The sequence below is a fragment of the Lepidothrix coronata genome, unplaced genomic scaffold, assembly GCF_001604755.1.
Source record: "Lepidothrix coronata isolate B3197 unplaced genomic scaffold, Lepidothrix_coronata-1.0 Scaffold31, whole genome shotgun sequence".
Lineage (NCBI taxonomy): Eukaryota > Metazoa > Chordata > Aves > Passeriformes > Pipridae > Lepidothrix > Lepidothrix coronata.
In genome coordinates, this window is record NW_016690211.1 from 2,537,003 (window position 1) to 2,562,077 (window position 25,075).

Consider the following 25,075-nt stretch of genomic DNA (forward strand, 5'->3'; position numbering starts at 1 on the left):
TCCCAGACCACCGTTGTGTACAGCTTGGGACTGACAGCTCCACAGTTCCCTCTCTGGATACCTGGAGAACAGCAAAAAATATGAGACATTATGCTTGGTCTGGATAGGCTCTGATTCCATTCAGACCTGTGGCAGATTTTGCAGACTTGTACTGATGCAGGAAGATATTCCTGTGGTATGGCTGTAGGATGTTAGAACTTAACTTGAACTTTGCAGTATTAAGAAGAAAAGGTTTCTCTAACTACAAACTGTCTGCCATATTAGGCGTAACTGTAAATATTTCTTGTCAGGATGGCAGGGTCATTTTCCCAGCACCTCTACCAAATAATATTCCTCAAGGAGCACCTGTGAAGCAGAAGACTGTAGCGGAGCTGGAAGCGGAAAAAGCAGCTACTATTACACCTTTTAGAAAGACTATGACTAGTGCATCTGTATACACAGCAGGTAGGCAACTTCCAGAGTTGGAGAATCAGTGTAGAGTACTCCTCATTTGTCTAGTACTTCTAAAGTGACTCATAATCTAACACATTCAATTTAATAACTATTTTGGAGTGCACTTGATTATCTGGTGTATCCTAGTGCAAAATCAATGCAGTGTGATAATTGTTTTTAAGAGGGAAACCAAAACTTTAGAAATTTAACCAAAAATATTAACATTTCAAGAAGTGCTGACTCATGTGATGTGCATTTATGTTTGGCTCTATTTCAATATCCGTAAAATGCTTCAAGTTCTGAAGGACTCCTGACAGGGACTGTGCCCATACTTTTCAGCAGAATCCGTTCAATGCCATTTGTTTCTTCAAATTTTACTGTATTGGGTGAGACTTAAATGCTCACAGTCTACTGAAATACTCGGAATAGGACCTTCATCTTGACAAAAAAATATTGTCTCTGTGTAATGTCGTACTCTCAGTGCATCAGAATGTCTATATGAGGTAATTAACGAATTGAGTATTCTTAATTTTAATCTCTGTTTTTCGTATATATGCTTTGATGTGTTCCAAGTAATATCTCAGCATGATTGTGACTCTTTTACATTTTTTCTATACAACAGGAGAGGACAGGATTCAGTGTTTGTGTAGAAATGTATCTTTGCTATACTGTGTGTATGCATAACAAATATGTGTGAAATCTGGCTTTATTTTCTATCATAAAAAAAATAGTAGCACCGAAAGCACTTTGTATTTCAAGAAGGTGATCCACCTGATCTTGAAGCAAATCCATGCACAGAACTCTATTTTGTTTTTATGTCACTATTGGACTCCTGTTGTATACAATTTAAATGTAAGAAATCACTGAAAAGTTACAGAGTTTTTCTGTGCTTTTCTCCTAGGTTTAGCCAGTATGTTAGGACTGGGCATTGTAGCACCTAATGCTGCTTTCACTCAGATGGTGACAACATTTGGCCTAGCTGGAATAGTGGGTTACCACACAGTGTGGGGTGTGACTCCTGCTCTGCACTCTCCACTCATGTCGGTGACTAATGCTATCTCAGGTGAGTAGCTGTGACACAGCTGTTTATTTCCTATTTGATGTAGACACGGCTTCTTTTACGTGAACTTTAGACAAAAGTCTGCTGATACGCCTTTTAAATGCCAAAGAGCCTTGTAGTACTTAATTGAGTTTACTTTCATAAATAGCAAGGACACCCGAAACATGGTCTTTCTGAGAGTATGATTTTTCAAAGGAAGGGCAAATGTGCTGCATAATTTAATTTTCATAAGTAATTTTTTACTCTTGACCTGTTTGAGTTAAAATTTTGTTTTACTTGAGTGCTGCAGTCTGCTTTCATAGAACACATCATTCCTCCCGTCTCTCCAGAACATTGCCCTGAAAATAACTTGTCTCTCATATTTTTTGCATTCTTTTGTTCTTCACCTCTAACTATGTGTTTTGAGAGAGGGGAAAAAGAAAAAATTCCTGAATTACCCATAAGACTCATAACTCTATAAATAGGTAGGATTTTATATATCTGTGTGTGAGTAGATGTGGCAGGTCACAAGTCTGATTTACCTTGGTTGTTAAAAGCAAAATTTCTTTTATTGAAAAAGTACTTATAGGCTTACTCTGCTTGAGGTGCTGCTCTTTAAAACTACATTCATACGCTTTTTTTTTTTCTTTTGGAACATGTTTATACTGCTGAAAAAAGCCATGGTAGTCTTTCTTCAAAGAGTAGTGTGTAGAGTAGGGGTCAAAATTTGAGTTGGCTGATGTTTGTTTGACTGTTGAAGACGTATAGAGCCTTTTAAGGTTCAGTAACACTTCTCTTTTAAATAGGTCTAACTGCAGTTGGTGGGCTGGTATTGATGGGAGGACACTATCTCCCTGAAAACACTCCTCAAGGTTTAGCAGTGCTTTCAGCCTTTATCTCTTCAGTCAATATTGCAGGTATGAATGTTAGGTTTTCTCTTGAGAGTAATTTCAAGCACTTGTATATATAATTTTATAATTTTTTTAGCTCTTTAATTGTATGGATTCCAGAAATAAAAATCTGGGAATAGGATCTGAGAGCTTTCATCAATATAAAGACACCACCCCTGCAATTTTCATATTAGTTATTGTATCTAGTTAACATACTCTGTAGAGTAACCTTTTTTTAGGGAAATATTTAAATGTGCATTTTTCTTTTACGGTAAAATTTGGGTGATGATTGTATTACATATTGTATTTTCCTGTATATCCCAAGATTGTAGTGGATTTATGCTTACAAATCATTTTCCTACTTGAAATACGTGTAAGTGGCATAGAACAAAATTCTGCTCGTTTGAGCTTCAAAAGTCCCAGCTTCAATAATAAAAAAGATAGGAAAATGAGCAATGTGACTTATGAATACTGCTTTTGCTAGACTAGATAGAGAAAAGGACAAAGCTATAAACTCAACTGTATCCTATAGTCAGTGTAGAGTATAGAGCCAGAGCAAGTCCTCCTTTTCTTCTGAATTTCTTCCACAGGCTAAGAGACAACAGGATCGAACCCTGATCACACCTTTGTTTCCTGGTGGTTTTCTAAGTTGCCAGCTTTTCAGAGGCTCTATTGGTGTCAATTGCTAAAATGCGTGTTCTTATGGTTTTACTACATATTTCTTACATTTTGGCATATGCTTAGTTTGAGATTTTATTTTTCTTAAGGTTGTTCCTTTACTTTGGCCAGGTGGGTTTTTAGTCACACAGAGAATGCTGGATATGTTCAAACGTCCCACAGATCCTCCTGAATACAACTACTTGTACCTGCTTCCTGGTGGTGTATTTGTAGGAGGCTATGCAGCAGCTCTCAGTGGTGGCTATAGTATTGAACAGGTAAAAGGTGACTTTATGGTTCTTAGCCCACTGTTCATTGTGATGTTTTGTCATGCCCACGCTGTCAAGGAGTAAATAAATAATCCAAGGTCTTTTCGTCAACTGCATATTCCCACAAGGCCAGTCTGAAGCTTATTAACTTTAAGTTTGCAATCATACTCCAGAGGACGAATCTTCAAATTTTAAAAGCTTGGTTGTTGGTGTTTGTTTTTGTGTAAAGCAACAGGTACTTTTATTTATTGGGCTGTTTTCCTAAATTCGAGCTGTGGCCTCACCGGTACCGAGTACAGGGGAATGATCACTGCCCTAGTTCTGCTAGCTATATTATTGCTGATAGTTCAGAACTATCTGAACTATTAGTTCAAATGTGCCATAAGCAAATTCTGAAACTATTCCTATGATGAACAGGATATTTAGCTTTGGATTTGTACTAGGGAAAAACTTGCTTCTGAACTGATGAGGAAAATTGGTTTGACTCCTATTCATGCTGCAGATAAACAAAGGTCGTAAACTGTGGGAACAGTTTTATCAATATCCCATTTTAATTGGCCAAAATCACAACCTGTACAACAGTTTCTCACAGTCAGGAGTTTTGACTTCATTTAAAGAACTGTGACTTAAACACATTCTGGAAAAATCAGCGCTTTTATTTAATAATCAGAAATATTTTTAATAGTGATGCAATTTGTCACTGCTTTATGTTGATGGTTTACTTATTTTAAAGGTGATGTATCTGGGCTCAGGACTGTGCTGTGTTGGTGCCCTGGCTGGTCTGTCTACTCAAGGAACAGCTCGTCTTGGAAATGCTTTGGGTATGATTGGTGTTTCAGGAGGTTTAGCAGCAACTCTTGGAGGCCTTAATCCCTCACCTGAATTGTTGGCGCAGATGTCAGGTGCAATGGCACTTGGTGGTACCATAGGTATGTGTATGATATTATGAACTAGCAAGCTATGTTCTGTGCGTGCATTTGTGCAAGCTATAATACATAAAATACTGTATAGCTTGCGGGTGAATTGACTAACTTACATTTGTGGCTTGTGCAGTATTATTTTGCAAATGTGTGAACAGAAAAAAATGACTTCCAGGGCTTTTATTAATGCTTCAGATTGTGGTAAAGAATGGGGAGACTGGTGGAAAATCAGGAGCACATAATCTCTATTAGGGAAGCTGGGTGTCCAAAGGTGAATGAGGTTGCCCAGCTTCATACCTGTGTTCAGTTCCTGACCCAATACTTCAAATTCCCTTTTCACACTGTGCTTTTGTCACAAAAAGCATTAAATTTCTCAATATTTAGTGATGCTTCTAAGAACACGATATGTTTTAATCTTCTGTTTTTCGTGATACCCCCACGTACACATGTGCAGCCTTCAGTTCAGTGCCATAGCGATTTCTAGTTGGAACAGTGTTGTGTGTGTGTGTATTCGTTGCACATTGAACCATGCTCCATTAATTTCTAGCTGAACAGATTGATTGTGTTTTGTAAGACTTCCCTTCTGTTTTCAACTCTCCATAGGTCTGACAATAGCTAAACGCATCCAGATTACAGATCTGCCTCAGCTGGTGGCTGCTTTCCACAGTTTGGTTGGTTTGGCTGCTGTGCTCACCTGTGTAGCAGAATACATGATTGAGTATCCTCACTTTGCTACTGATCCCGCTGCAAACCTCACTAGGATTGTGGCCTATCTTGGCACGTACATTGGTGGGGTGACTTTCAGTGGCTCTCTTGTTGCTTATGGAAAACTGCAAGGTGAGATCTTATATTCAGAATTAGGTATTTGTTAAAGGTTTTTTCCCCCCCCCCGAATTTAGCTCTGAGTTCAGATTGCTGTGTAATTAAAAAGAATGCCGACATTTTGCATCAGGTAAAGGTTTATATGTTTAATTCTAATGAGCATACTTTTTTGTTTTTAATTATAGTTAATTTGTGTACAACTTTAGCTATGAAAGGCTGTCCTCAGTGATTATTACTACTGTTCATTACTAAGTCATGTAAACTTCCCTCAGTTCATCTTTTCTAGAAATAAGTGTTGCTTTAGTATTGCTCAGACACTACCTGATGCTTTTCCTCACATTGATTGTACTGAACTTTTATGATCGCAGCTTTGTATTCCTGAACAGACATGTTAATTCAAACCCTGGTGTTACTGGATTCAGTGAGCACTGCTAATATTTATGGGATTTTGTTCTTAGCACTGCAGGCTTCGTTCAGGTGGGCAGCTTGCAGTATTGGTTGAGGCTGCCTCACTTTAAACCATTCAGTTCACTGTCTGTTTATCTACTGTGCAAACTCCATGCTCCATACCTCTTACTGTTTTAGTAAATACGCTTTCTAAGTTAAATACTTGCTAATTCCTGATTCTTATGCACGCGAACGTTCCTTATTGCATTTATTTTTGGTTTTGTAAGCATACAGCTTTTGAGAGACTCAGGTAATACCTTTACTAAGAATTTCAGGCTAAGAGCTTCCTATTACTTGTTTTGTTGTTAGCTTTGCAATAGTTCCTTTGGGAAACGTCCGTTCGCTGTCTTCAGTGTTTATGAGACCAGCCATTGAAGGAGGAAGCACGACATGGATGGAAAGCTGTCGTCTCTAATAATCTTTTGAAGTATTTGTCAGTAGTTTGTATTTCTGATGTATCTCTGCTAAGTAGTTATTTGTTTCTTCTCAGTTACATTTTTTTCTCCCTTCATCATACCCCCCTTGTGATTTGTGCGCATGTCCCTGGTGAACTTCACTGCCTGCTTCAGCCTACTCTCCTGTTTATTTCCCCCCCCTCGCATTTTCATATCATCATGATATGAAATACTAAGCTTGTCTGTACTATTGAACTACCGATTCTATACTGTGGAAGAGGTAGTAGGTCACACACTTTGACTCCCAGTCCTGAGACCATCAGTTCCTTCTTCCTCTGAATTCAGCTAAATTTAAATGAGATACTCTGTCACTTCTGATGTAAGTAATTACTGAGAAACTTGCATTACTTCTACTCTTTGCCACGCTGTTTGGAAAAAAAAAAAAGTCTAGTATGAGAATAGATATGTGATTGTCTTCTTAAACTGACTCACACAAATAGTGAACCTCTTTTTCTCCTTAAGTCTCTGCCAGTGTGGGAAGCTTGAGAGGTCTGTGTACCTGTCTGTCCTTGAGAGGTCTGTCTGTCTTTTGAGAGACAGATTATATCTGTGTAGAAGTTCCAATTAAAAGCTTGCTACTACAATGTATCTTACACAACATGCCAAGACTTGGGATTTTTGAAGAAACATTTTTGAAGGAAAAATTAAAAGGCTTTTCAAGAGAAGAAGAGATTTTTGTGACTATTCTAGAGCACTTTAGTGAAATTAGGAAGTAAACCGAGTTTAACTCTACATTTGAGAATGTAGAGTGAGTTGAATGTTTTGCAGTTCTGAGTCATCACAAGGTGATGTCATCAACCTCAACTAACTTGTTTTATCTTCCACCCCTCCCTTTTTCTCTTTTTAATTTTTCTTCTGCTGAGTTACTCAGCCTTCTCTGAGGACAAGGAGCAGGCTCTCCTGAATGCATCTGTCAATCTCTGAATATGTGTTTTATTGCAGGTATCCTGAATTCTGCCCCTCTGCTCTTGCCTGGTCGACATGCATTAAATGCGGGATTGCTGGCTGCCAGCATTGGCGGAATGGTTCCGTACATGATGGATCCCAGTTACACTACAGGAATTACTTGCCTAGGTTCTGTGTCAGCACTCTCAGCCATCATGGTAAGTTGAGAAATTACAGAAGGTAAGACAAATTAAACAAGCAGTTTGTTCTCCAGCTTTGCAAGTTTCCTCTTAAGGATTCTATTTTACCCTCCTGAGTCACAGTTGGCATAGTACCTGCCTGCGTGGTAACTTGCAGCAGCAGGTAGCAACTGACTTCCCCAAATCTAGCAGTAAACCAGAACTGTTCAAGAGAACAGGCGTATATGTATATAATTACTTTTTGCAACTATTGATTAATGAAGCGTTCTGTATGACAAAATGATGCTTTAGAAGACTTTTTGGGAAATCAATGCTTAAAATTCTTAAAAGAGCTCTGGATCTACAGTTTGTCATGATAACTTATTAAGATTATCCCCTTATTAAGAAGTTATTATGTAACTTCTTCCATTAACTCACACCGGTGCACACCAGTGTTGCAAAATTTACCCTGAATATTACCATTCTGTAAACCAATTCTTGCAAAGACTGCTCAGTATGAATCCTTTAACAGTATGAACAATTCCAGAGAGCTGGTAGGATATTTTTGCAAGTAAAAATATGTGACTAAGCACAGGATGAAGACGGTGGGGTACCTTTCTGTACCCTCTCAAAAGGCGGAATTGTAAATCCAATCATCAGGTCACAGCTTGAATAACTATACCTACACTGAGAATACTTTAACAGGTTATTAAGTAACTTGATACTTGCCTAGAAAGTTTGTGGATGTCCCTATTCCTGGAAGTGTCCAAGACTAGGGTGGATGCCTTGAGCAACATGATCTAGTGGGTGACCTCTCTTCCCAAGGCAAGAGAGTTGGAACTGGATGATCTTTAAGGTACCTTCCAACACAAACTGTTCTATGCTTCTGTATTTTTCATTGCTGCAAGAAGACTGTCTTCTCTTTTCTCTTTAGTCATAGCTTACATGGAAGTATTTTCTTTCCTTTTCCAGGGTGTCACTTTAACAGCAGCTATTGGAGGTGCTGACATGCCTGTAGTTATTACTGTCCTGAACAGTTATTCTGGATGGGCTTTGTGTGCTGAGGGCTTTCTACTGAACAACAACTTGCTGACCATTGTTGGTGCACTCATTGGCTCCTCTGGGGCCATCCTCTCTTACATCATGTGTGTGGTAAGAAGTCAACAGAAACTCTGGTTGTTTGCTGAATAATGAAAAACTTTATTCAACATGTTTTCTAGGAAGATAAGCCATTAGATCTCAAACTGTTAGGTCTTTACAGACTAGAAAATTCTTGATTGAAACTGTTGGACTACATGTCAGTTGTCTTTGTTTGGTTTAGAGAGACGCATAACTCAAAACTGAGGACAGCCTTTGTATTAACTTGGGCATTGAGGATTTGAATTTGGGCTCAAACAAGTATGATTACTTGTGCTCAGCTGTTTTTTTCTAGTCATATACCTATGCAGTTTTGTTAAATTTAAGCTAAATTTATTATTTAGCAGGAGATACTTAGGTATCTCTTGTAGTGTGTACTGTGTTCCTTTAAAAAGCTGTTTGATTACACAGTAATTTACAGTTTGTTTTTTGACGTGCAGGAAAGTGTGCTACTTTCTTCATAGCAGCTACTTTGAAGTACCACGAGGTGGCAGCAGGCTTGCAGGAGTTCACTGCTTTGCCAGTGTCTGTATCAGCAAACTTGAGCTTCAACTCTGTATAAATCCGATTGCGTTATTAGTAATGACCTCCTTTTCTCTGCAACATTTATATAGAAGTCTTGTTTTCAAAGATGTAGAGGTAATGATTTAAAGAAAACTGTTCACAGTGCAACAGATGCCAAACTCCTGATTCTCTGTTGTATAATCCTGTTTTACTTCTGCTCGTGTTTTTGCATGATCACTGTTGCTGTTCTCCTGTCTGATGTTTTCCTATGGTCAGTGCTGGCTGTCATCATTTGCTTCGTCTCAGCTGATAAATAGTGTTGTTACCATGTTAGGAATGTTTAGTACCATTAATTTTTATCTTTCTTGAGGAACAATTTCAGAAAAGTTTAAAAAGGCATTTTTGTCCAGCTTCTTGAAGGTGAGCTCAAATGAACAATTCCAGGTATGAATGTCAAAGAATCTTGTTCTTTCTTGAACATTTTCTGTCTCCTTATCAAAAGGAGATGAGATTATGTGGCTCATATTTATTTGTATACGTTCAGGACTTTAGTCCATATCAATAGAAAGATGATGCTTATTGCATCATGTTCTTTAAAAATCGAATTCTTGTGAAATCTTACTGAAAATATGAACTGTTTGATATATATTTACCAGTAGGCAACGTCTATCTGTACACTGATTTTTCTTTTACCATATCTTTCCCTTTTAAATTTATTTTATTGCTAACCCTTCTTAGCACTCTTATATAAGAGAGTTTTGAAATACTTTCAGAGCTGCTTGGAGGAATCCAGATAAATAGGAAACCTGGGGGAGTAGTTAGCAAAATAGTTATGCAGTGACAGAGTATCTTTCCTCTAAATATTTCTCAGGACTATTTCAGGAAATCTAGCTTTTGAGGTAGTATTCTAAAAATCTTGTGCTGCTTTATATAAGCTTAGACAATTAAAGTTCATCAACCAGTAAAATGAAAATTATTTTGTATAATTTCTGCACTTGCTGGCCCAGCATTTTTAATTTCTGCTTTACTTCCTTTAATGGACATTATTTCTTTTAAAAGTAATGTTATAATCAGGGAATTCAGTATCATTGTCTTGAAGCTGCATTTCAGGAGAAAACAATGCTCAAGGGTTTCAGTAAACTCTGCTTTAGGTGTTGCAACCTGTGCTAATGAAGCAGCAGTTTTCCCCTCCCTTTTTTTGTTCTTTTTTTCCCACCCCCACACCCTTTAATATTACTTCTATCAAAACCAGTATATTTATTGAAACTTATCTAGTACAGGTGAGAAGGTATTTGTGGAAACATCTTAATGGTCGAAACCTTATTTTTACAACATTTTCGATTACTTTTTGCGATAAAACTGTAGTTTAACCATCCAAAGTCTGTCCAGCTAATCTCTTAAAGCTTCGGTTGATAAAATTGGCCAATATGTATTCCAATAACCACTTAGTTTTTCACTCACACTGCTTTATTTTCTATCTGTCTTTCTTTTGTACCTATTAGTAGGCTGAGTTAAGGACAAAGAATTGCACTTCAGATAGCAAAGGCCTGTACTGTTCACTTATCCTGTGAGTTGTGGCTCTTAAAACACCAACGCATCTTCTTCAGAACAGTTGGTTGTATTAGCATGTCCTTCTCCCTCCTTTTTTCCCCATAGGAAATACTTGATTGCAACTGTAGTGTTAGAATCACTATGCTCAGGGATGGGGAAGAAGCTTGACGTTGAAGAATAACCGTTAACTGGGAGAATGAAACAGAGCAAGAGAAGGGACAAACAGTGTTAGTCTTATAAATTGTGGGCTGGCCCATCACTTGTACTAGCTGTGTAGTTTCTCTGAGCACAGTGGAAACCCTTGGAGTTCTTCAGGATCAGGTGTTTGGTTTTCCCTGGACTGTAAGCTCCTGACCATTGTCACCTTGTATGCACAGCACAGAGGGCTTTTTGCTGGTTGGTGGATTATCAGTGAGTGCTGAACCCTGAACTTTATACCTCTATATTTGTGGTCTGTGGTGGTAAAGAAGGTGAAGGAGGCTATAGAAGAGTTTTCACACTGTCCCAGTGCTGAGCAGGTTTTAGCTGGTTAATTGTTGCTTGATAAGGTTTTCGCTCTTCTGTACCATCCACTTTTTTTTTCCCGGACTTCCCTCTTGGAAGGCAGGTCGTCTTGGCTCTTTGTGGTAGAGCCAGGCAGATGTGCTTCAATCTCCTGCTTCTCAGATTTCTGATAATACTTTAACTTTTTTTTCTCTCTGGTCTAACTGTAGTCCTTTGATTTAGATATGTGTATAAAGCGCTTTGCTTCTTGTAAGCTTATTGTGTGTAACATCTGAAGAGGGTATTCTTCTGTCTAGACTGTCTTACCTGACACTTAACTGCTATAATATACTACATAGTCTGGTGGTTGTTTGGTGTTTTAATATTGTGATACATGTCAAAGGCAGTGTGTTCTTAGAGGACATGAGCTACTGTGTACTGCAGACAGCAGAGAGGTGCTGATTTCACTGCATTGTGTGCTTCCCTTACAGTATCTGAAATACTGATGACTTACCAGGACAAACAAAAGTTCTATTGTCTTCACTGTTCTTATTTGCTAGATGATGAATTTCAAAGGATGGCATATCTTCTCAGGCAAAACACCTGTGGAAATTGCATGATTTGAAATGTCGGTGGAGAATGGACAGCTGGAAGCATATTTTATGTGGGTGGTTCCTCCCACACATCTGTGTCTCTCCAGATCCATTCCTAAATTTTGTTGTGGTTTCTCAGCTAGTAGAGAAGATGTGTGTCACATATGCAGTTGAAGAAGCAATTTGTCCTGTTTCTTTCCTACTTCTAAAGTTTTGTTTCCTGCAATTACAAGTTCTGCCTATTTCCAGTTATTGACAGATACTGCTTTGGGACCACACTCACAAGGAGACATGCCAGTGAAAGCGTTTAGCCAGTGGCTTTTCTGGCTATGTGTCTAGTGGAGACAGATTTTCAGGATGTGTTCTTCTCTTAAAGCTCCTAGTTCAAATCTCTTGTTTCCCTTTGGTGCTCCGCCAGTAAGTAATGGCCCCCTTCAGTTCATTAAAATTTGACTACTTTCGTATGGCTTCTTAGCTGCTTTTTCTTTTCTGCCTTGTTGCTGTAAGAGTTTTGCTTCTGTACTACCTGTAGGAGCTTTGTGGTTTCCATGCTGCCATTAGCAGTTCTGTGCTCACATGTTGAATAGGTCAGGAGCTATAGAAAATATATTGCAAAAATTTCATGTGTATGTGTATGTGTATGTAAAATTTTTTAAAAAAATCCTGTCAAGTATGTTTTCTTTTATAGCCCTCCGTTTTAAGAACAAAAAGAGACTAATATTTGCTTTTTGCTGCCTTGGGGAAATGCTGGTGCTTTCTTGTTAAATGTGTAATGTAATGTGTTAGAAGCTGGTGTTTGGTTATTGATGTGTTAAACTGTTGTAAGGAGCCTGTTTTAAGAAGTTTTGAGTTACAAGAAGGCAAAACCAGCAGGTAAAGACTATTGTTGGGAAGTCTTTAATATTTTCAGAAAATATTTTCAGAAGTTCTTTGTGGACTCTCACCATTATTTTTGCATTTTATCTTTATCTGATCAAAACCCTCTTGTCTTTCAGGCTATGAACCGTTCCCTTGCAAATGTGATTCTTGGGGGCTATGGCACTGCATCCACAGCTGGAGGGAAGCCCATGGAAATTACTGGAACCCACACAGAAATCAATGTGGACAATGCAATTGAAATGATAAAAGAAGCCAGTAGTATTATTATTACTCCAGGTAAGACACTCTTGACTCACAAGATGTTTAGAGGATGTATTATGAAAAAAAAGACCGCAAACAAACAAAAACCCAACCCAAACCAAAAAACTGTAGCCTACAGTGGCAACATGGCAGCAGCATGTCAAATGTTGACTGAGTCCATGTGATTTGTTTTTGTTCCCAGCCCAGTTATCATTCTTCTTTGCAGAGATGTATGCCACTTCATTTTTCTTTATGTGTGTTTCTTCAAACTCTGTCATTTTTATTTGCATTTTAAATTCTTCAGAACAAAGACTCTCCTGTAAATTAAGCTTACACCACAACAGCTGTACACAAAATTAATTGTGTTTCCAAGCACTGCCACAGTACCAGTGGTTTCAGTACATCTGTCTGTTAAGTTACTGAAAAGATTTTGTTTACAGTTTTCTTGCTTAATTTTGCATGGATTTATGAAAAAAAAAGGCAGTACACTCATTTAAAACTTAGTTAATGTAAATACTGTAATTAAAGTAAAAAAAAAAGACTTGAAAACCAAAACCCTGAATTGTCTGAAACTACTGTGTTGAGTGTAGGCTCATATTGTTCAGTAGCACACTCCCTGATAGGAGCTCAGTTAGGGAATAGCTCAGTATTTCTTCAACTGAATGGCTTGACTGCTATGTTAAATTTATTTTAGCATTGGAATGTGAAGAATGCTAAAATACAAAGTCATCTTTTGTTTTGCTTCAGCCTAAAAGAAAACATCAGTGAGGTAGGGTTTTAATTTGTGAAGTTACCTCTGTTTCCCCTGAAGCTTGCAGTCATCCTCAAGGAGTTTGCCTCTTTCTCCTGTGGTCAAACCTTGAGGACACCAATAATAATTTATACGCTTTGTATTTCTCAGGGTATAGTTGCTCTGATGAATTAGCTCAGACAGACTTAAAAGACAAAGCCATATCCATCTACTAGATTTGAGTTATGCAAATTCAAAATTCTCTTGAGGGTAGTGGTTGTGAAGTAACATAATACTAACCACTCTATCAATTTTTCAGAGTACTTGTCTGAAACAACCTTTTCTGATAGAGAAAGGAACATGTATTTTTGTGAAGCTGAAATAAGTTGCTTTTGTTGTTGGACTGGCCAAATCACTGCACTATGAGTGGTCAGGAGATCAAAAAAGAGATGAATTATAGTGGTCAGGCTGTGAATATATGAGAATCTGATGTGTGTATTTTTTTTATTTATTTTTAGTTATATGAGCTTCTGTTTGTGTGGAAGATACTCTTATTGTCTGCAACTAGTCTTTCTGCACCGAAACAGAAAAATAGCTTAAGATTTTGAAATTCTTTCAGGTTATGGTTTGTGTGCAGCAAAAGCTCAGTACCCAATAGCTGATCTGGTGAAGATGTTGAGAGAACAAGGGAAGAATGTCAGGTAAGTGCTTTCCTTGATGACAAGTGTTACAGTGTTCTGTTTCAGTTTGGTTTTTCCTTTCATTCCATTAAAACCCCCTACAAGTAAGTCTTAGTTTTGGTTTAATATTTCTTTCAGCATTGACAGAGTCACAGAATAGTTGAAGGTAGAGATTTCTGGAGACTGTCTGATTCGGCCAGCCTCCTTGCTCAAACCAGAGTCACCTGGAGCAGATTGCTTAGAATTTTGTCCAGTTGGGTTTTGAACATCTAGTTTCCAGAGATGGAGACTTGTCAATCTCTTACAATGTTCAGTCATCCTTAGAGTAAAATAGGTTTTTCCTGTATTTCAATTTGCAACTGTTGCCTCTTGTCCATTCACTGGATACAACTGAGAAGAAACTGGCTCTGTCTTCTTTACTGCCCTTCATCGACATTTGTACACAGTGATAAGATTCCCTTGAGCCTTCTCTTCTTCTCCCAGTTTTCAGCCTCTCCTCCTGTGGCAGGTACTTGAAACTATTGAGAACTTAGATGTACACTTATGGGATTCCCATAAGATTTTGCTACTGCAAGCAAGGCTGTTATTAGAGTTTTGAATATTGGATGGAAAGATTATTGGAGTGCATGACACCAGTCCCATGAATTTATTCTGCTGGAGTGCTACTCCAAAAGCAAAGATAATTCTTAGATTGCTAGTATTAGCCTCAAGTCCTTTCCTCCTTCATTTTTTTTGTAGACCTTATAGATACTGAAAGTACTAGAAAGCAAACAAGATGCTTCCCCTGCTGATTGTTTGAAATTTTGCTTGGTTTCTCTTTATGATTACTTAATATTTTAAAATAAGTCGAGTCTCAGTTTTTATATCAAACAAGATATTTGGGCAGATGGTGGTTAGCCAGACTTATTCTCTGACTTCCATGTGTTTATTTCAATTAGATGGTGACTTCCCTTTGGAGTCAGTACTCTAGTAGTTAATGTTTTTTGCTTTTGTTTTCCTTCTTCCGCTACTTTTTGAACCTTATTGAAAAGTTGCATGTAAGCTTTTGCAGTGTGTTACAGCATCTGATGTGATGGATAACAGCAGAATTGTAGGGTTTAGCAGCAATTACTTGTTAGTGTTTAGCCAGCATGTTGCAGTTTTGCATATAAAATTGCTGTATAGATGTGTTTGTTCATGGATACATGAGAAGTGAGGGTGTGTGGTGGTGTATTTGCCTCCTGAAGCAGTTCTCTTCACACCTTGTTTTTCTCCATGTTTAGTGAAAGCTGTGTGTGTGTCCAGATTGCATTAAAAAATTTGAAGACTCCTTGTTGTGCAACAAGAAAACCCGTTTGTGGCTAATGCGATGACAGTGTTGTATACTTTTGTCTTTATTTCAGTGCTTCTGTGGGGGAGAGCTTTTTTTTCACCAACCTCGTTGAAATAAAAAAATACTGTTTTTTCCTTTTATATTGGCTTTACAGGGTAGAAAGGTGAATGAGTCCTTGAAATAAATGGCTTATACTTGAAATGAGTCAATTTCAGGAAGGGATCACTGCAGTGGTTACCTAGTATTTTAATGAAATAAATCTGTATTTACACTTTGTGGTAATTCAGGCCTTTCATCACTTTATTGAGCTCCCACGGTGTTCATTGAGTGCAGCTGTTGTCCTCTGGTTTCAGTAGGCCTGGAGTGCCTCGGGACCCTAAACCACTCACTGTCCAGATGTAGTGACGCTCTCACACATACGCTGTGGAGGGGTGCCAGTGTGGACGTAGGATTGCATCAGTATGTAATGCCCACTGTGTGTCAAGAAAAACTGTGACTGTCACATGGTCTGTTTTTTTTGCTTCATGGCTCACCATTGATCCAGAGGAGCTGTTGTTTTCATTTGCTCTGCCTATAGCCATAACATTCTCAGTGAATGCATATTATGTAACATGACACATAACCTTTGACTAGGGTTTAAATTTAGAAATACAGGAGAGTTCTGGGAAACTTTAGACTGTTTTAGTTACTCAGTTGCATAGCTAACATCATTGCTCACTTGAGATGGTCTTGCAGCAGATCACATCTTTAATGCATTAGTAAAGTCACATAGAAGGCTGGATATTACTGAGCCTAGAGTATAGCTTTGCCCTGTTATGGAGGGATAAAAAACCAAAACTTTTTATAGGCTAAATCCTGTAGCCCTCAGAATCTATTGGCCTTGGAAAATGGCTGTTCTACAACTAGTGTTGTATTTTTGCAATGTCAGAACTAAGTAAATTGCTGAAAATTCTTGCTTTACTCAAGTTTGTCAGCCACAAGTTGTGTTGTTTGTAGGAACCTGGTTATGGAATTCTGATTTTTTTTCTATACAATAGAATTATATTCTGTGGTAGTTTTGCATATAGATATATAATTACTCTCTAAAACTGTATACATTCTCATATGCGTGTGGGTTATTGATGCTCTCTCCATGTCCACATCAAATTATCTGTCCTACCTTTTGCCACAGTATGACATCCTTAAGATATTTTCTATTCAATGTGTTTTGTTTTCCTGCACAATAAGAAGTTCTTTATGAGAAAAATGAATTTTAAGATGAAAGGACTCTTAAATTGTGCTTTTTATAGACTTTCTAAATAATTTCATAGTAAATAAGTTGATTTCCTGGTAACTCATAGTTGAGAGTGATGCACATTACCTCTTTAACAGGCTTTCAAAATAGTTGCTAATAAATTAGTGTTTTCGGGGGTTTTTTTAACCTACTTTTTATAGATGGATATCTTGAAGGACTTGAATTTCTATCTTTTGATGCTGGAGAATCTAATTACTTTTAAGCATATGGAAACTAGTTTTTTACATTTTTGAAAAAAAGGTAGTCCTGATTTAGTGTTGTACCTGCATTTTTTTATTTTATTTTTTTTTTTCCATTGATACCTCAAAGGCTGAGCTCTAATCAAATGTGTTCAGAGCTCTGTTCCCCCTCCTCCATTGTTCTAATTTCTTGGAAGTAATAGAACATGTGAATCGTATCAGTTACACATTTATCTACAAATTAATACATAAAACTGATTAACTACAAGTGTTTAATTATATCAGTTTACAGTTATGATTCTTTGTGGCTCTACAGGAAAATTTAGAAGAATTTTAAAGCATGAGCTGTTGAAATGCTGTCCTAAGCAGTCTTAACATACCGTGTATCTCAGGTCTGCAAGATGGAATTCACTGTCACTGATGAATGACAGCATAAGAACATTGTGTGCTAATATAAGTTTCTGGGAAGCTGAATTATACTTAATATGAAGACACAAAGTGTGTACATGTGTGTCAGTTCTTGGTTGGTTTGCTATAATCAAATTAACTGGGTGGGTTCTGAATTATTAATGCTGCAAATGAAGGGACAGATGGAGTCCAGCAGATCTCTTAACTCCACTGCCTTATTGGTGGTGTAGTTAGAACTAGCAAACCTTGCTGTACCTGATCTGCATCTGCAAAGATGCAGCTGTAGCTGTGTGCTCCTGTATGTGTGCCATTGCTTCCATTGGGGTCAGCTCAGCTCTGGGTGACCTCACTAGGTCCGTGTGTGATGTTTTGTGGAAGCAGGGTCTACTTTTTTTGCCTGTAGTTGGGCTCTTGGGAGGATTATTGCATAGAGCTAAGGTCCATTTGGATCTTGCCCCTGCTATGATAAACCATAGTGGTTGGAAATAGGGAGCCAATATCAGAGCCCTGTTTAAGTATGCTTAATTTAGCAAATCTAACTCAGTTTAAATTTAACTGACCTGAATGATTTTGAGGCATATGTTGCCTCAGGCATGAAACCAGGTCTAGGCTATCTAGGCTAGCTGTATGTTTTGATTCTGGTAATATACAGAGTTATCCATAAGGTGTGATGAACATGATTGTGAATATGTGTTGTGGGTTAAGATTTCTGCTTGGTTTATAAACAAACCAGCCAACCTACAGGAGTTTCTGCATAACTAATACTAAAAGAATATCAAAGAAACTTCGCAAGTTTTCACTTCAAAGCATTTTTACCATAAAACATGTCTCTCTTTTAAAATAATTTCCATGTTGAATTTTTGAATACGAATGAGGTTCATATTTTGAACATCTGGGAGAGCATATGTAACAAAATGTTCTGCTGTAATGCACACAGCTTTGAAGAACTGCTGCTGTTGTGAGTTGGGAGCAGCTTTTATTAGACACGTTGTGATCCATCAAGGATTTTAGGTGTCTGTTTTCCATGGTTACCTGAATTCTGAATTCTGCTTTGTATTGGACAGGCTGATTTCACTCTAGAAATGTGTAGATGTTACCTTTTGACATAATGAAAGCCTCAGATAAGCACATATTTTTTCATTATTCTTTTTGACATTCTTGCATATCCAATTACAAGTAGTACTGGCAGACTGCTGTCATATTTGGTTAACAGGCTCTTAGAAGCAGACTTCAATATTTGTCCAAAAAAGCTTTTGTATGAGCAACTTTCTCAAACTTCGTGAATACGCAGTATGTGGTTTCAAGCAGAGTCTGTCAGAAGTCTTTAACTACTGATGCTTCATGCCATAACTCTTCCTGAATGAAGATAATTTGTCCCTTTCTTTCCTTCTTTCTTTGCCTCTTGCCAGGAATGGTAAAGTCAAAGGTGAAATTTATTCTCTTGGCAGCCTAAATTTTGGCTTTCCAGCCCTTGAAATAAAATTGTATGTGTATATAGTATTTAATAGAAACCTCACAAGTATTTTGTTTTGTGTATTGCCAAAGCAGCTTTGGTCACAAAGGCACTCAAATAATTTTATTAGACACAAAAGAGAATTTTGTTGGAAAATCTGTTTTCACTGCCAGAGGAGTGATGAGTTTTCTCAAGGGTACTTCAGAATAAGAGTTCTCCTACTTTACTGTAAGTGATTGAATTTGGTGTATTTAAGGTCTTTCTTCAGTACTACACATGGCTTGTATTACTGAGTCAGTGGTGTGAACCATAAGCTGTTTGTAATTTGTCCTATTTGCTCTCCTTTTTCTGATTCCAGGTATTATCCTTTGCAACAGGATCCCAAATGTTTACTAGCTGAATACAATCTATTGTCATTGTTTCTTTAAAAGCATTCCTTTTAAAGCCAGGTTTTATCCTGCTGTTTGGTATGGAGCTTAAAGTTGTAGTATATCTAATACTATGTGGATTAATCATATGTCCTTAATTTTGTTGCTGGAGTTCAGTTGTCTCATTTTTGTATTGTCTTAATGTTGTCTTAATGATGGAGCTCTCAGTTGCCCTTTTAAGGATGTATTTGTACAGTGTTAAATTCACAAGTGATCTGTGTTGATTGGACTGTGACTTGTGGTCAGTCAGTGATGTTATCCATTTCCATCACAGTAGAGTTGAAAATAGAAATGTATAACAATCTGTCTGTCATGGCAAGTTGATTTATCAGTCTTTCTTTCCTTTCTGAAGAAGTCTGAAGTTCTTTTATTTCATTCCTGATTTTTTTGGATTTCTGCTCAGAAATTTCTGTTCCAAAATCCAAGAATTCAATAATCCAAATTTACTCTTGACTATTTTCCTTCTCTTCCACAGGACGTATAGGCTTCCTCATTGAACATTTATCTTTAGCCCCCTACAGCATTCGTCTGATGCACTTCTGGTGTGCTTGAAGTCAGCATACATCTGGTGATAGCTCCAGAGCTGGAAAGACAGAAAGTGCACAGGACAGTAGACATGGATTTGCCTTGCTTATAAGGGCCAGTAGATGACCAGAAGAGTATAATATGCCAACACAAAATAGATTTGCTTCTAACCAAATATGGCTTTGATAGTTGCAGCTAAATCAGTTTAACATCTTCATTCTGACTTTTTCCTTACAAGAATGATATGCATGCCTGAGCGACCCTGGCTTGCCACCGTGTTGTCTGTCTGAAGTTTTGTTAATTCATAAGCAGTGTCCTTTGTCTAAGTTGTTTTTGAGCTGTTCTGGAAACATTTTTTTAAATGGTTATACTTAAACTTTTACAGTTTCTTAGCTCTCCACCTTATCACTCCCCTTCCTTTTTTTTTTCCCCTTTTCTTTTTCTCCTAAGGTCAATCATGAGAAGAAAGTGGCATGTTAACCTAATTCAGCAGAACATTGTCTTGTGCTTGGTGACTTTACTGTTGGATTGGAGTGCTAGACTGCAATAACAATACATACTCTAGAGACACCTGAGTCAATAAAGATCATTTGCCAACGGCATTTCTAGGTCTAGGAGTGGTTTTGCTTCAGAAAGGCAGCACGGCCTTTTGTCTTTTTCATGAAGTGTATTACACTGTGGTGATTTTATTTAGTCTGCAGTGATGTAAGGGATCTACAAACCATATTAGTGTGGGTGGCAGTTTTGCAGCTAAAAGGCTTATTTGTAAAAGTCCAGAAGTATCTGTCACAAGGTTTTAAATATGGTACTGCTTGGAAAGTGAACTGTTAAGGTTTAACCATTTTATTTTATTTTATTAATTCACGTGTGTGCTCATATGTAAGAACTTCTCAGCCTTGTAGGTCACTGGTGACAGTTTTACTGTATAAAACAGAGCGGTCTGTATTTATTAACGGAGTTGGACTTTCTTCCCTTTCAGGTTTGGTATTCACCCTGTGGCTGGCCGTATGCCTGGTCAGCTGAATGTACTACTAGCAGAGGCTGGTGTTCCCTATGATATTGTACTGGAAATGGATGAGATCAATGAAGACTTCCCAGGTTAGCATGTGAGCCATAAGTTTCCAGTAGATTGGATGATGTATTTGATTTTGGTTTTGTATCGCACAAGGATTTTAAAAATAGAAAATTTCAGTCAGGCCATTCAGTTTCACTTTGTGCCTCTGGTGATGGCATTGTAAAGGACAAGAGGTCTGTCTTTTTTTTGTGAGGAGGGTGTATTTTGTTTTTTAATTGCTTGTAGCTGTGACAAATGCTGGGTCATTATTATCTCTGTTACTGCCCCAATCCCTGTAGAGGAAAACTGTTGTTGCTTCTTTAGGTCAGGTGTTGTGGATGACTTGATCCTCTCATATCTTGCAAACCTGTATAGCACTGTGCGGGCAACCTTTTGGTTTTTTAATCTTTATTTAAAAATCAGAAGGTTGCTGGTAAAAGGTTTTTCAGAAGAATATTCAAAGGAAAAACCAGGCACCAAAAATTTGAAAGTGATGATACTATTTGTGTATACAAACACATTTAAATATTAAAGGATTTTTAAATTTTTGTGTGGCCCGGTGGTCTAACGAGTCCCTTGGAATTGGCTTGTGGATGCTTGCAGTTTGCTGGAGGTAGCTGGGAGCACACTTGAATTCTCACATATAATTTGCCTGGTATAAAATATTTGTGTGAATGATGTCCTCATAAATTTTTGTAGAATACTTAACCATTATGGGTTCTTCTGCCTGTAAAGACCACAATTAACACAAAAAGGTGCATCAGCCTCCGTGTTCAGATTTCAGATAATTTTCATCAGTGTTATTTTCTTTGTCTTGCTACAGAAACTGACTTGGTCCTTGTAATTGGTGCAAATGATACAGTTAATTCAGCAGCTCAGGAAGATCCAAACTCTATCATAGCTGGAATGCCAGTTCTTGAGGTCTGGAAGTCCAAACAGGTGAGATTAAGAGAGTTGTGTTAGGACCTACCTTAGGTAGCATGCTTTTACAAACATGGTGGATAAGCTAGAAAGATTCTCCCACTGTTCTGGTTTCCATGAAAAGCTTTTCTCTGAGTTGTCCAGCAAAGCAGTCAGTGCTTTGCAAGTGTGATGCACTGCTCATGATTTTATAATCATCATCAAGTGCTTTAGCGAGACTACTGACAACTGCAATAGAAAAGACCAATGAAAGTGCTGCTACTAGAATATGTCATCAGAATACATAATGTCCTGCTCACCTGCAGCCCTGAAGCATTTTATACAAATACCTGTTTTTCTAGGTTTATAGGAAATTTGATTGACAACTTTAATATTGAGGTAGAAATACAAGAATGGATAATATGCTTAAATAACAAATAGTAATTAAAAAACAACCCCTCCAAAAAAAAAACCCCAAACAACCCAAACAACAAAAACCCAAAACAGTGAGGGACTGAGTTGAGTAGAGAGCTTAGTCTGTCCAGGTTGAACTGACAAGTTTTGTTTCTTTAAAGCAGTGTCATCTGATCCAAAGTACATAGACTTGTGTTTCTTTGGTGTGAAATCTTTAATATCTTTTTCTGAACCCAGCTGTACATTCAGTTCTTCTGTAGGTTAGCCATTCATGTACTCAGCCGTAGACACATGTATTTATCAGCAGTGTTTGTAGATGTGTGTTGCAATTTGAGAAATAAACACGAATGTAGTTAAAGTTGGTAGAACTTTACAGTTCCTCTGCTGAAGGTGCCATGGTTAACATGTTTTTGAAATTAATTTGGATATCAATTTGTCTGCTAAATTAAAATCTGAAATACAGCTTATAGCAGTGAGCATCTGGTTTTGGCCAGGGATGTCTATTCCTCTTCCTTTGTTTGTGGAAGCTGTTTTTTTATGGTCTTTGCTTGAGGGAGGATGGTGGTTGTTTTTTGCTGTTTCAAATATGAGCTCTTTATGTGCAGGTCATTGTAATGAAGAGATCTCTGGGAGTTGGTTATGCAGCAGTGGACAATCCAATCTTCTACAAACCCAATACTGCCATGTTGCTGGGAGATGCCAAGAAGACTTGTGATGCCCTGCAAGCGAAAGTCAGGGAATCGTATCAAAGCTAAATACTGATTTGTATTCTGTTTATGTTTGCAACCACAGTTTTGTCAGAGAGGTCATGGAAAACAAGAGGTAGAAGAATCTCTCATTGTTGTAAGGCAGCTGGCTTTTGGAGAAGACTGCATTGACTCCTAGGAGATGTAGTTTGGTCAGGGGATATAGACTTTTATAAAAAAGATGGGCAGATTAGCCCTTCGAACTAAATCTCCAGTAAGGCAATGCATTAAAAAATGAAAATGTGCATTTTAAGGTTAACATTTTGCTGTTACAAGAAGGAACTAATAACTCAGTCATCTTTAAGTAGTTACTGACTTCCTCCTTCTTACTGTCTGTACTTCTGTCATGGAAATTCACTAAAAAATGCTGTGCCAAAACTGTATTCAGTCTTATCATCAAAGCAGTATTTTGGCTGGTATGGACAAAACAACTGTTGATTTTATCAAAACTTAAAAATAAATTTCAAACAGATGCAAGCAGAAGTAAATCCTTGCATGTCCCTTTGAACTCAGGACGTTCTAGCATAAAATAGATGCTTACAGGATTTGAAATTCTAAGCATTACGCTGTTTTTCTTTTGGGGATTGTGTGGATGCTGTGAATGAGGAACATTTTAGGAAAGTTACTTTTCTTTAAAATACGGTTCCAATTTTTTTATGGTGCGCACTTATATTAAACGAAACACAGGATTTCAGGCACTTGCCAAGTAATCTTCAAGTCTGACAAGGAAATGTACATTTACTTGTACGGCTTAACTATTTTAAGCAACTGCTCAATTCTCCATCTTTTCCAGTCGTTGCCTTTTTAAGTGTCTGAGAAAAAAATACAGTCCAGTTCTGCACAGACAGAACATCTTGCATACCTGATCTGTTCACAGAATTTGGACCACAGTGTTTCAGTTTGTTCACTGAGACTTTTAATTGTATTTACTACTTCAAAATTTAGTGATGCTTTCTCAATTAACATTTTTGTAATGCTGGAAGAAACACTTTTGAACTCTCCCTCTCTACTCTGCTATTGTGAGACCCCACCTGGAGTGTTCTGCTGAGCAGCTGGGCCCCCAGAACAAGAACAATGTTGACCTGTTAGCGCAAGTGCAGAGGAGAGACACTAAGTTGATCACAGGGCCCAAGCACCTCTCCTGTGAAGACAGACTGAGAGGGCTGGGGTTGTTCAACCTGGAGAAGAGAAGGCTCTGGGGAAACCTTAGATCACCTTCCAGTACCTAAAAAGAGGTCCATAGGAAAAATGGAGAGGGACTTTTCACAAGGGCTGATAGTGATAGGACAAGGGGGAATGGCTGCACACTAAAAGAGAGTAGGTTTAGATTAGGTATTAGGAAGAAATTCTTCACTGTAAGACTGGCGAGGGACTAGAAAAGGTCGGTCAGAGAAGCTGTCGACTCCCCATCCCTGGAAGTGTTCAAGGCCAGGCTGACGGGTAACGTGATCTAGTGGAAGTTTCCCTGCCCGTGGCAGGAAGTTTAGAACTAGTCCCTTCCAACCCAAACCATTCTGTATTTAAGATGCTGGAGCTTATTAGATTTTTTTCTAAATAAATGAGCTATTGTTTGGACAGCACAGAAACATACTAAACTTAAAATCCAGTGTATTTGATTATTCTCACTAATCTAATTAAAAGCACTGTTAAATTCCCAGCATAAGTCCAGCAAAGTTAAATTATGACATGGATTGCTGTTTTGCTTTTATTATATTAAGTATACTTGAGTGAAACTCGAATATTTGCCTCATAAAATGAATTTGTCGTATATCCATAATGTTTTCCTAATGATGTGACAACTGTCCATGGTGATGAAGGCTACGTAGAACTAGCTGTGCTTGTGTTAGAAAGCATTCATACCTGGAGAAGACAAACTATTATGGATAAAGTCTTGAAATTAATCTGTCTTGCTTGATAGAACATTTTTTCATTACACCATGCACAGAGACCTCATATAAAATACCGTATTTCTTCTTGGCTACCTCTGTTTGTATGTGAAGATCACCTAAAACACAGACTTTGAATAGGTAATGCATTAAGAAATGTAGCAATATACAAAAGATCTACCCTTTTTGCAGATCTCTTTTATATAATTTGACATAAAAGTTATCATGCAAGCATTAATATGTTGTATACTGCAGGAAAAGACTTGTAATTTTTATTTAAAACAGCATGGCAGCTATATTTGAATGTAGCACCTATGGCCTCTTGATTTCATTGTATTCAGCTTTTCCTTCAGGTCTGCAAACACTAGGGAAATGGAAGAAGAAGAAAGACAAGGAAATAATCCTCTATCTCTCTCCCTCACAACGAAGAAGAAAAAAGTAAAAAGGGAGATTTGAAGGGATCTAAAATCCTAAAGTATTCATTTTTGTCCTGTTGAGGTATCTAACTGCAGTATACATCATGTCTCTGCTTATGGGTAGCTAATAAAAGACTAAGCTTTTCTTTAAAAAATAGCAAATAACAAGGGAGGGGGAAGAGTTTACTTTGTATTTGGAAAAAAACCCACACTATTACCATGGATGGGAAGTACCGTGTTACCTTTAAAATGTGCTTTACCATGGAAC

General features: G+C 37.7%; 1 protein-coding gene across 4 annotated transcripts in view; it reads left to right on the plus strand.

Annotated features, from left to right (window-relative positions):
• Positions 1-22,993, plus strand: part of NNT (nicotinamide nucleotide transhydrogenase) — a 39,073-nt gene extending 16,080 nt beyond the window's left edge. For all 4 annotated transcript variants that reach the window (XM_017811184.1, XM_017811186.1, XM_017811188.1 and 1 more), the window contains 13 exons: positions 291-444; positions 1,334-1,495; positions 2,278-2,388; positions 3,151-3,296; positions 4,021-4,216; positions 4,811-5,044; positions 6,874-7,034; positions 7,968-8,147; positions 12,259-12,418; positions 13,732-13,813; positions 20,371-20,489; positions 21,269-21,384; positions 22,365-22,993. In XM_017811184.1, the coding sequence (XP_017666673.1) occupies positions 291-444; positions 1,334-1,495; positions 2,278-2,388; positions 3,151-3,296; positions 4,021-4,216; positions 4,811-5,044; positions 6,874-7,034; positions 7,968-8,147; positions 12,259-12,418; positions 13,732-13,813; positions 20,371-20,489; positions 21,269-21,384; positions 22,365-22,514 (1,971 nt within the window). In that variant the 3' untranslated portion in view covers positions 22,515-22,993. The remainder of the gene's footprint in view (positions 1-290; positions 445-1,333; positions 1,496-2,277; positions 2,389-3,150; positions 3,297-4,020; positions 4,217-4,810; positions 5,045-6,873; positions 7,035-7,967; positions 8,148-12,258; positions 12,419-13,731; positions 13,814-20,370; positions 20,490-21,268; positions 21,385-22,364) is intronic.
• The last annotated feature ends 2,082 nt before the right edge of the window (positions 22,994-25,075 follow it).